Source organism: Coregonus lavaretus (genome assembly GCF_964263955.1).
Source record: "Coregonus lavaretus genome assembly, chromosome: 11".
Classification (NCBI taxonomy): domain Eukaryota; kingdom Metazoa; phylum Chordata; class Actinopteri; order Salmoniformes; family Salmonidae; genus Coregonus; species Coregonus lavaretus.
In genome coordinates this window covers 12,365,066-12,377,676 of record NC_139998.1, presented here as the reverse complement: position 1 = coordinate 12,377,676, position 12,611 = coordinate 12,365,066, and the positions used below count along the sequence as shown (strand labels likewise).

The 12,611-nt window shown below is 44.1% G+C and overlaps 1 protein-coding gene across 1 annotated transcript in view; it reads left to right on the top strand.

The window, feature by feature from the left end:
- The window catches only part of LOC311137717 (ankyrin repeat domain-containing protein 27-like), a 44,121-nt gene that overhangs the window by 20,084 nt on the left and 11,426 nt on the right, over window positions 1–12,611 (top strand). Inside the window, exons 8-19 of the mRNA XM_084172271.1 lie at window positions 1,094–1,147; window positions 1,325–1,390; window positions 1,489–1,565; window positions 1,914–2,035; window positions 3,625–3,703; window positions 3,880–4,018; window positions 4,839–4,931; window positions 5,863–5,987; window positions 8,069–8,151; window positions 9,964–10,079; window positions 10,265–10,357; window positions 11,501–11,698. Coding sequence (XP_084028397.1) covers window positions 1,094–1,147; window positions 1,325–1,390; window positions 1,489–1,565; window positions 1,914–2,035; window positions 3,625–3,703; window positions 3,880–4,018; window positions 4,839–4,931; window positions 5,863–5,987; window positions 8,069–8,151; window positions 9,964–10,079; window positions 10,265–10,357; window positions 11,501–11,698 — 1,245 coding nt within the window. The remainder of the gene's footprint in view (window positions 1–1,093; window positions 1,148–1,324; window positions 1,391–1,488; window positions 1,566–1,913; window positions 2,036–3,624; window positions 3,704–3,879; window positions 4,019–4,838; window positions 4,932–5,862; window positions 5,988–8,068; window positions 8,152–9,963; window positions 10,080–10,264; window positions 10,358–11,500; window positions 11,699–12,611) is intronic.

The following is a 12,611-nucleotide window of genomic DNA, read 5'->3' as shown; positions in this document are numbered from 1 at the left end:
GATGGAGAGCGGACCGAGGGGTTAGATGGAGAGAGGACCCGAGAGGCTAGATGGAGAGAGGACCGAGGGGCTAGATGGAGAGAGGACCGAGGGGCTAGATGGAGAGAGGACCGAGGGGCTAGATGGATAGAGGACCCGAGAGGCTAGATGGATAGAGGACCCGAGAGGCTAGATGGAGAGAGGACCGAGGGGCTAGATGGAGAGAGGACCGAGGGGCTAGATGGAGAGAGGACCAAGGGGCTAGATGGAGAGAGGACCGAGGGGCTAGATGGAGAGAGGACAGAGGGGCTAGATGGAGAGAGGGCCGAGGGGCTAGATGGAGAGAGGGCCGAGGGGCTAGATGGAGAGAGGACCAAGGGGCTAGATGGAGAGAGGACCGAGGGGCTAGATGGAGAGAGGACCGAGGGGCTAGATGGAGAGAGGACCCAAGAGGCTAGATGGAGAGAGGACCGAGGGGCTAGATGGAGAGAGGACCGAGGGGCTAGATGGAGAGAGGACAGAGGGGCTAGATGGAGAGAGGACAGAGGGGCTAGATGGAGAGAGGACCAAGGGGCTAGATGGAGAGAGGACCGAGGGGCTAGATGGAGAGAGGACCCGAGAGGCTAGATGGAGAGAGGACCCGAGAGGCTAGATGGAGAGAGGACCGAGGGGCTAGATGGAGAGAGGCGGGGGAGGGAGCGAAGAGAGGTGGGGGAAGGGCACACACATGCAGAAGCCGGTAGAGAGGGAGCAGTGCTCAGAGCAGCACAGCTAGGCTCAGCCGAGCGGGCACACACACACAAATAGGGAAGTTGCTAAATCAACCAAAAGTTGCTGGGACAGCCTTAAAAAGTTGCTATACTCTTTTACCAATATCTCTGGAGGGGTCTGAAAACTCGCTAAATCTAGTGACAAAGTCGCTAAGTTGGCAACACTGCCTGATTATCTACATATCATGGGTCATGTTCAGTAGGTCACACTGTAGCAATGTTTTTAAAATGTTTCGTATTGGACAAGTTCAGGTTGGTTTTCCATTTCTACGTGCCTACTGGACCACGACCCAGTTGTCATTCCTGAGATATGAACCAGATTGGTTATACCTCCTGTCTTTCAGAAAGTGCTGGCCAAACAGGAGCTCCAGATGACTCTCCTTAAACAAGCGGTGGAAGTAAGAGAGAGTTCTCTCTATTGTATTGTGTTGTATTGAACATTTGAAAACAATTTATTTTAGGTGTTTTTTCATTCTGGTCATCCGTACAGCTCTACGGAGTTGTGTGATGCTATAATGCTTAATGTAATTTTATGAAATGTTGTCAGTATACATATTTTCTATTTTATCTTTCAGATGTATATACATCATGGTATCCATGATTTAATCTTTAACTTTGTGGGAACTCTTGAAGCCAGCCAGGTCTGTACAGTATTTGATATTACTGTCAGTATTTTATAGCCCCAGAATCCCCATGCAGGAAAGGTTAATATCCATGTTTATTATCACTGTTCCAACAGGATTCTGCCTTCAACAAAACCACCAGAGGTCTGCAGGATCTGCAGCAGAAAGACTTGGGGGTCAAATCTGAATTTAGGTTGGTTGCTTTTGTGTTTGCAGTCCAAAGTAATGATAAACACACATCACATTATACATGCTGGATGAGAAACTTTGCAAGTCTCCATACAACACAAACGAAAAGGGCCACACCACCATATTGCTCATATACCACTTCTAATACTAACTGATCTTCATCATATCAAATAGGTCTGATATGAGAGAACCTGTTCCGTTGTGTCTATAGAGTATAGGAGTATGTTTGCCTGTCTCATCCAGTATCAATATCCCCTAGCCATTCACTACTATAACCTGTAGTGTGTCCCTGTCTCCTAATATAGTATCAATATTAACTTACCCAGTTGTATTTCCCTATTACCAAATACAGTATAAATATCCCCCGGGCCAAGAGAGAGCTGAGCCAGTTGAACCACTGCACCTCTCCTCTACACAAGCTGCTCTGCCTCAGAAAGGTGGGACTCACCATCATGCAGTCCCCCAGCAGCTCAGGTATACCGTGTGTCTGTCTGTCTGTCTTGTGTCTGTCCGCATTTCATGTCACATTGGCAGAAGTTTACACAGTGTTCTGTCACATTATTATTTTTATTTTTTTTGCATTTTAGTCGTTTAGCAGACGCTCTTATCCAGAGCGACTTACAGTTAGTGAGTGCATACATTTTCATAAACAGCACAATTGATACTGAAATGCAAATGTGCCTTAAAATGGATTCTGGCCCATTTGTTATGGTACCATAGATGCGGTAAAGAGATCAATGGAACTCAACCAAAACAATGGAAATGCCATGGAAATGCGAGGGGGAATGATCACGAATCTCCTCATTGCCCCCCAGCAAAATTAGCCTACTTTTAGGCTATTGTTTGTGTATTTCACACTATGTTGAGGTAAAAATCGGAGTATAATGTTTGTATGGATGTCAACCCCAACACAATGTCATGTTATTGTCACCAATTAACTGCATTACAGTTAAAAATGACTGACTACATTTTTACATTTTAATCACTTGGCAGACTCTCTTATCCATAGCGACTTACAGTTAGTGAGTGCATAAATTTTTCATACTGGCCCCCCGTGGGAAACGAACCCACAACCATGGCGTTGCAATCGCTATGCTCTACCAACTGAGCTACAGGGGACTACCAATACCACTACTGATTTCTCCATGCTAGCTATGCTACCAGCTTATACGAACGGGAGTTTGCATTTAGGAGTCACTTCTTCGCAACCTGAAAAGCGACTACTTCTAAATGTTATGCAGCGAAACAGCCAATTATATCCAAAGCGGCCTGTTACAATACATAAATCATGACGAATTGGCACTTTGTTAGACAGATGTGTTGATTGTGTGCCAATCCGGCGTCCTAGTTCTATCCCCCACGGTCTGTGTTCCATTGACCTCTTTACCACATCTATGCAAATCTGTAAGGTCATGCTTCGGCCTCTGAGTGAAATATAATTTTTGCTTTCATCCAGAAAGTTACAGGTGTGCACAAGTGCTGATTTACCAATGTTTTATGATGACATTAAGTTACTAGAAGTAGTTTACAAGGCTGGTCATTATAACCGCTCAGGTCAGAGTGTGTAGGAAAGTTGACTGAACTCTGCACAGTCCCACATAATGTCCTCCATTACTCAATTTTCTGTTCACTCCCTGCCTGGTAATATAATTAACTCTGTACATACGCACAATATCCTGACTGTTGGGGCCTAATGCGTTTGTCCAGTTTATTTTGGAAATCCAACCTTGTTAACCACATAACAACCCTTACCCTGTCTCTGTGGAGTGGTGTGATCCACTCGTAATTTCTGTTGGCCAAATTTACCAATTTAAAGCCTAAACAACACGGAAAGAGGCAGATTGTCTCAGAGGTTAGCCAGACTTTGTGGGCGTTTCACAGGTAAAGCAACTCTGTAAAGCAATGTTTGTAGGATGAAGCTGTTTAATATATTAAAGAGCCTTATCTATCTAGTCTACTGTATGCCCCTGCTGTAAACCTCATTCACAAACTTGTTACAGTTACAGAAGGAACCACCGTAATTGAATTCTTCCTTTCATTTCCCTTTTTTCCTTAACATGCAGTGAGCATAGAGGCTTTATGTGCAGACGATCTTCTCTCTGGGATTCTGTACTTAGTGGTGAAGACGGAAATCCCCAATTGGTGAGGAAGACCTACTAATACCACTGACCATGAAATGACTTGATTTACTAGTTGAATTAATTATGAATGACTAAAGTGACCTAGTAATTAAACCTAGTCATTAATTGATTCATTAACTATTAAGTTATTAAAAGCCAGTGTTAACAAGTGTTTAACTAACAAGCATGCTCTTCCAGGATGGCCAACCTGAGCTACATCAAGAACTTCAATTTCTGTAACTCCACCAAGGACGAGCTGAGCTACTGCCTGACGTCGTTCGAGGCCGCCGTCGAGTTCATCAGCCAGGGCAACCTCATCCTGAGCCAGGGACGAGTGGTGAGCACAGCAAAGTACAGTAGTACTCACACAGGGTGGATCCTTTCTTACCTTACACTACACTGAGTGTACAAAACATTAATATTGATTTGCACCCTCCCCTTTTCCCTCAGAACAGCCTCAATTGGTCGGGGCATAGACTCTACAAAGTGTCAAAAGTGTTCCACAGGGATGCTGGTTCATGTTGACTCCAATGCTTCCCACAGTTGTGTCAAGTTGGCTGGATGTCCTTTGGGTGTTGGACCATTATTGATACACACGGGAAACTGTTGAGTGTGAAAAACCCAGCAGCATTAGAGTACTTGACACAAACTGGTGTGCCTGGCACCTACTACCATACCCTGTTCAAAGGCATTTGAATATTTTGGCTTGCCAATCCACCCTTTTGAATGGCACACATACACAATCCATGTCTCAATTGTCTCAAGGCTTAAACATCCTTCTTTAACCTGTATCCTCCCCATCATCTACACTGATTGAAGTGGATTTAACAAGTGACATCAATAAGGGATGATAGCTTTCACCTGGATTCACCTGGTCAGTCTGTCATGGAAAGAGCAGGTGTTCTTAATGTTTTGTTCACTGTGTACCTGGGCCCTGGCCAGCTTGACTTGGCTCAATATTGTGAAAATGGCTTTATACACCACAAACACATTAAACTTTGTTGTAGCTGATATCCTATCCAAGCACACTGTTGACTTAGATAGATACACCACTTTATCACTGCAATACCTGTCATAACAGGCCACAATAGTGAGCGAACTTGACCGAAATTACCGAAAATTGGTGCAGAGTAAGTGACTGTGTCTGTGGTTTGCAGGGCTCAGGGGAACCGAACGACAAAGTGCGTTTCACACAGAAAATAAACCTGCTCTGCCAGAATGATGCTACCCCCATCAACTGTCTGTTTGAGGTGAGAACATGACCATAACGTTTTTGGGGGGAGGAAAGCTTTACTCTTTGTTGGGGAGTAATGAACTACATGTAGTTCAACTAGTAATTAAACTGCATTTTGAAGTAGCTTGGTGGTAGTTGAACTAAATTCAAATCTGGGTAGTGTTTTCAGTAGTTAATAACTTTTTTTGCCATGTAGCAGTGTAGCTAACTGCTGGAACTACACACTAGGGCATCAGACCTGCCTAATTCTCACTTGAAACAGTTTTTGTGTTTAATAGGCTAAATTACACATTTTGTTAACACCTGACCCCAGAGTGATATGTTCTTGCAATTTGTAGTCTATGACATTTCAGATTTAGATATGATAATTTTTCCCGAAGTAGCTTGGATGTAGTGAACTACTTTTTCAAAGTAGCTTTAGATAAGTACACTTTTTTTTCTTCTTAAGGGTAGCTTTAGTGTAGCTTAACTTCTTCTAGTGTGAAGTAATTGGTAGCTTGGTAAACTATTTCAGAATAGCTTCCCCAACACTGGCTATTTTTTATTTAATTTAATTTAACCAGGCAAGTCAAATTAAGAACAAATTCTTATTTACAATGACGGCCTACCCCGGCCAAAACCCGGACGACGCTGGGCCAATTGTGCGCCGCCCTATGGGACTCCCAATCACGGCCGGTTGTGATACAGCTTGGAATCGAACCAGGGTCTGTAGTGACGCCTCTAGCACTGAGATGCAGTGCCTTAGACCACTGCGCCACTTGGGAGCCCAATACTGGGCATCATGGTCCATTGGATAGATGGATACCTTAATCCATTTAACAATTTCATTTGTTCATATGAAAACATTGTTTAACCAACTTTTTTCTGATATAAAAATAAATAAATAGTCTGTATATTGATATTTTTCTTTTTTTAACTGATGGTGCGTGTGTGTGTGTGTCCTGCAGCACATAGCCAATGGTAACGAAGCAGAGGTCAAGCGTGTGTTGAGTGAAAACGAAAGTGATGAGGACGGGGTCAAGATGTGTCACCCCCTTTGCTCCTGTGATCATTGTGAGCTCCGGGTCTCAGGGTGAGCACACACACGCACGCATACCACACACAGGTTTGTTATGACGGGGAGGCAGGTAGCCTAGCGATTAGAGCATTGTACCTGAGCCGGCAAGATGAAGAAATCTGCCGTTCTGCACTTGAGCAAGGCAGTTAAACCCCACAACAACTGCTCCCTGGGCGTCAATGACGTGGACATCGATTAAGGCAGCCCCCCGCACCTCTCTGATTCAGAGGAATGCGGTATACATTTTTCGGTTGAATGCATTCAGTTGTGCAACTGACTAGATATCCCCTTTCCCCCACCCATCAGGTACAGTGGGGAAAAAAAGTATTTAGTCAGCCACCAATTGTGCATGTTCTCCCACTTAAAAAGATGAGGCCTGTAATTTTCATCATAGGTACACGTCAACTATGACAGACAAAATGAGAAATTTTTTCTCCAGAAAATCACATTGTAGGATTTTTTATGAATTTATTTGCAAATTATAGTGGAAAATAAGTATTTGGTCAATAACAAAAGTTTCTCAATACTTTGTTATATACCCTTTGTTGGCAATGACACAGGTCAAACGTTTTCTGTAAGTCTTCACAAGGTTTTCACACACTGTTGCTGGTATTTTGGCCCATTCCTCCTTGCAGATCTCCTCTAGAGCAGTGATGTTTTGGGGCTGTCGCTGGGCAACACGGACTTTCAACTCCCTCCAAAGATTTTCTATGGGGTTGAGATCTGGAGACTGGCTATGCCACTCCAGGACCTTGAAATGCTTCTTACGAAGCCACTCCTTCATTGCCCGGGCGGTGTGTTTGGGATCATTGTCATGCTGAAAGACCCAACCACGTTTCATCTTCAATGCCCTTGCTGATGGAAGGAGGTTTTCACTCAAAATCTCACGATACATGGCCCCATTCATTCTTTCCTTTACACGGATCAGTCGTCCTGGTCCATTTGCAGAAAAACTGCCCCAAAGCATGATGTTTCCACCCCTATGCTTCACAGTAGGTATGGTGTTCTTTGGATGCAACTCAGCATTCTTTGTCCTCCAAACACGACGAGTTGAGTTTTTACCAAAAAGTTATATTTTGGTTTCATCTGACCATATGACATTCTCCCAATCCTCTTCTGGATCATCCAAATGCACTCTAGCAAACTTCAGACGGGCCTGGACATGTACTGGCTTAAGCAGGGGGTCACGTCTGGCACTGCAGGATTTGAGTCCCTGGCGGCGTAGTGTGTTACTGATGGTAGGCTTTGTTACTTTGGTCCCAGCTCTCTGCAAGTAATTCACTAGGTCCCCCCGTGTGGTTCTGGGATTTTTGCTCACCGTTCTTGTGATCATTTTGACCCCACGGGGTGAGATCTTGCGTGGAGCCCCAGATCGAGGGAGATTATCAGTGGTCTTGTATGTCTTCCATTTCTTAATAATTGCTCCCACAGTTGATTTCTTCAAACCAAGCTGCTTACCTATTGCAGATTCAGTCTTCCCAGCCTGGTGCAGGTCTACAATTTTGTTTCTGGTGTCCTTTGACAGCTCTTTGGTCTTGGCCATATCGGAGTTTGGAGTGTGACTGTTTGAGGTTGTGGACAGGTGTCTTTTATACTGATAACAAGTTCAAACAGGTGCCATTAATACAGGTAACGAGTGGAGGACAGAGGAGCCTCTTAAAGAAGAAGTTACAGGTCTGTGAGAGCCAGAAATCTTGCTTGTTTGTAGGTGACCAAATACTTATTTTCCACCATAATTTGCAAATAAATTCATTAAAAATCCTGCAATGTGATTTTCTGGATTTTTTTCTCTCAATTTGTCTGTCATAGTTTACGTGTACCTATGATGAAAATTACAGGCCTCTCTCATCTTTTTAAGTGGGAGAACTTGCACAATTGGTGGCTGACTAAATACTTTTTTCCCCCACTGTAAGTCTGACACTTCAGTTGTCTGATTCTCTGTGTCACTCACTCCTTCTAGTGGAATCATATTCTCTTTCTGTGTTATTGTCATTACATGCAGTGAATAGAAACAGAACATTTGATTATTCTCCAACTTTGTAATTCCCCTTGAAGTTTCATTTCCCCTTTCTCTGTTACTGTGTCTGCTCTTGCAGAAGACTGAATGACCCGTCCATTGTAACTCCCTTCTCTCGAGACGATAGAGGATACACACCACTTCATGTCGCTGCTATCTGTGGTAAGTGGTGCTAATAAGTGCCTGAGGGTGGCCTATTGATCAACACAGCTTACTTGGGACCACACATACAGTGAGGGAAAAAAGTATTTGATCCCCTGGTGATTTTGTACGTTTGCCCACTGACAAAGACATGATCAGTCTATAATTTTAATGGTAGGTTTATTTTAACAGTGAGAGACAGAATAACAACAAAAAAATCCAGAAAAACGCATGTCAAAAATGTTATGATTTGATTTGCATTTTAATGGGGGAAATAAGTATTTGACCCCTCTGCAAAACATGACTTAGTACTTGGTGGCAAAACCTTTGTTGGCAATCACAGAGGTCAGACGTTTCTTGTAGTTGGCCACCAGGTTTGCACACATCTCAGGAGGGATTTTGTTCCACTCCTCTTTGCAGATCTTCTCCAAGTCATTAAGGTTTCGAGGCTTCGAGGCTGACGTTTGGCAACTCGAACCTTCAGCTCCCTCCACAGATTTTCTATGGGATTAAGGTCTGGAGACTGGCTAGGCCACTCCAGGACCTTAATGTGCCTCTTCTTGAGCCACTCCTTTGTTGCTTGCTTTGGGCGTGTGTTTTGGGTCATTGTCATGCTGGAATACCCATCCACGACCCTTTTTCAATGCCCTGGCTGAGGGAAGGAGGTTCTCACCCAAGATTTGCATGGCCCCGTCCATCGTCCCTTTGATGCGGTGAAGTTGTCCTGTCCCCTTAGCAGAAAAAACACCCCCAAGGCATAATGTTTCCACCTCCATGTTTGACGGTGGGGATGGTGTTCTTGGGGTCATAGGCAGCATTCCTCCTCCTCCAAACACGGCGAGTTGAGTTGATGCCAAAGAGCTCGATTTTGGTCTGATCTGACCACAACACTTTCACCCAGTTCTCCTCTGAATCATTCAGATGTTAATTGACAAACTTCAGACGGCCCTGTATATGTGCTTTCTTGAGCAGGGGGACCTTGCGGACGCTGCAGGATTTCAGTCCTTCACGGCGTAGTGTGTTACCAATTGTTTTCTTGGTGACTATGGTTCCAGCTGCCTTGAGATCATTGACAAGATCCTCCCGTATAGTTCTTGGCTGATTCCTCACCGTTCTCATGATCATTGCAACTCCACGAGGTGAGATCTTTTATGGAGCCCCAGGCCGAGGGAGATTGACAGTTCTTTTGTGTTTCTTCCATTTGCGAATAATCGCACCAACTGTTGTCACCTTCTCACCAAGCTGCTTGGCGATGGTCTTGTAGCCCATTCCAGCCTTGTGTATGTCAACAAACTTGTCCCTGACATCCTTGGAGAGCTCTTTGGTCTTGGCCATGGTGGAGAGTTTGGAATCTGATTGATTGATTGCTTCTGTGGACAGGTGTCTTTTATACAGGTAACAAGCTGAGATTAGGAGCACTCACTTTTAAGAGTGTGCTCCTAATCTTAGCTCGTTACCTGTAAAAGACACCTGGGAGCCAGAAATCTTTCTGATTGAGAGGGGGTCAAATACTTATTTCCCTCATTAAAATGCAAATCAATGTAAAAAAAAAAAAATGACATGTGTTTTTCTGGATTTTTTTGTTGTTATTCTGTCTCTCACTGTTCAAATAAACCTACCATTAAAATGATAAACTGATCATTTCTTTGTCAGTGGGCAAACGTACAAAATCAGCAGGGGATCAAATACTTTTTTCCCTCACTGTAGACCCTAAAGGCAGGGGATGGAATCCCCGATCCGCCACTTTCTGTACTTTTCATCCCCTTCAATCTGTCTCCCGCTCTCATTTCCCACTGTCTAAATAAAGTTAAAAGCCTGTCTTTGCCATGGTAGGTCAGTCCCTGTTGATCGACCTGTTGGTGTCTAAGGGAGCTCTGGTGAACGCCACAGACTACCTCGCATTCTCACCCCTGCACCTCTCCTGTCAGAAGGGCTACCAGGGAGTCACGGTGAGACAGGACGCTAGCAGGACAGTTATAGCCTGGTTCCAGATCTTTTTGTGCTAAACAGATCTTGAACCAGGCTAAAATGAACTACACTATATCACAGAAACTATATACAAAAAAGATACTTCTGTTACACAAACTGTTCAATCTCTCTGACATATTTTTCTCTCACTCTCTCTCCCACCCAGCTGCTGCTCTTGCACTATAAGGCGAACACAGACGCCCAGGACAACAATGGCAACACTCCTCTGCACCTGGCCTGTATGTACGGACATGAAGATGTAAGTCAGTCTGGGGAGCCACTCTCCATTTTAAATCTGTCTTTAAAGGCACAGTCTGTAATTTCAACAGCCTTGACTCTGCCACTTTGTTTGGTAATCTCAGGGATAGAGCTGAGGAAATACAACCAGTGACAGTACATGGGATAGCAGTTAAAGTATCTGTATCACAGGAGGCTGCTGAGGGGAGGATGGCTCATAATAATGACTGGGATGGAGTTAATTGAATGATATCATGTGTTTGAGTTCGATGCCATTCCATATTATCCATTCCAGCCATTACTATGAGCCCGTCTTCCCCAATTAAGGTGCCACCAACTTCCTGTGATCTGTATTGATAATGTAGGGGGAGAATGAACGTATTTACCTGCCTTGTTTACTATATATCGATAGTTAATAACTTGCAATACTGTGCTTCTGAGAAAGGATGGTTCTCCCTTTCTGCTCACTGCAGCTGGTCTGGGCGTATCGTCAAGGACATGGGGAGACTCAGAGATAACTTGCCACTCGAGATAGAGATAAACTTGAGAAACAGATAGACCTGTATTGTTTCAATTTCTCTTTGCTTCTGAGTAACCAGGTCACACGGCATAAGACAAAGAGGCTCTGAGAAGTGACCGCAGTGTCTCAGCCCATCCTGTTTCTTCTCATATCTTCCAAGGGCACAGCTGTGGGGAGATAGAAGAGAACGGAGGCTAGCTTGGTAGAGAACGCAGTAACGGAACTGCCGTTGTCACTTGTTTGTGCCTATAACCTCACACACCCAATACACCTGGCCACAAGAAGAAAACAAGATAGCTTATGATGCCCTGATCTTCCAGGGAGGGGTGAAACCTGCCATGACTAAGCATTTCTAGGTCTTCTATATAAGGCCCTTTATTCTCTGTATGATTTTAAGCCTCGGTCTCACGCTCAAGAGTGTGGGGTCGACCAGCTTCCTTATTGCAATTTATATAATAAAGTATTGATTGTTTGAAGAATTAACAAAGTCTCTCCTTATTGGTTAGAATTTCCACAACAATACTGCTGTAAATAAGTACAGGTATATGGAGGATGATGATGACAGCCTGTACTGACAGTGTCTCTCTATGGTAGTTCAGAGTTGTTGTTTTTTTGTCTGACAGTGTTATCCCATCCGTGTCTCAGTGTGTTAAGGCTCTGGTGTACTACGACCTGCACACGTGCTGTCTGAACATCCAGAACGACAAGGGGGACACCCCCCTGCACATCGCGGCCCGTTGGGGCTACGAGGGCATCATCCAGGTTCTACTGGAGAACGGAGCCAGCACCACCATATACAACAAGGCCAAAGACTCTCCACTACAGTGTGCCCTGAACTCTAAGGTGAGGAGTGAAGACCCCTGCTCTGCTAAAAGCACCTAATACAGTGGGGGAAAAAATTATTTAGTCAGCCACCAATTGTGCAAGTTCTCCCACTTAAAAAGATGAGAGAGGCCTGTAATTTTCATCATAGGTACACGTCAACTATGACAGACAAAATGAGAAAAAAAAATACAGAAAATCACATTGTAGGATTTTTAATGAATTTATTTTCAAATTATGGTGGAAAATAAGTATTTGGTCAATAACAAAAGTTTCTCAATACTTTGTTATATACCCTTTGTTGGCAATGACACAGGTCAAACATTTTCTGTAAGTCTTCACAAGGTTTTCACACACTGTTGCTGGTATTTTGGCCCATTCCTCCATGCAGATCTCCTCTAGTGCAGTGATGTTTTGGGGCTGTCGCTGGGCAACACGGACTTTCAACTCCCTCCAAAGATTTTCTATGGGGTTGAGATCTGGAGACTGGCTAGGCCACTCCAGGACCTTGAAATGCTTCTTACGAAGCCACTCCTTCGTTGCCCGGGCGGTGTGTTTGAGATCATTGTCATGCTGAAAGACCCAGCCACGTTTCATCTTCAATGCCCTTGCTGATGGAAGGAGGTTTTCACTCAAAATCTCACGATACATGGCCTCATTCTTTCCTTTACACGGATCAGTCGTCCTGGTCCCTTTGCAGAAAAACAGCCCCAAAGCATGATGTTTCCACCCCCATGCTTCACAGTAGGTATGGTGTTCTTTGGATGCAACTCAGCATTCTTTGTCCTCCAAACACGACGAGTTGAGTTTTTACCAAAAAGTTCTATTTTGGTTTCATCTGACCATATGACATTCTCCCAATCCTCTTCTGGATCATCCAAATGCACTCTAGCAAACTTCAGACGGGCCTGGACATGTACTGGCTTAAGCAGGG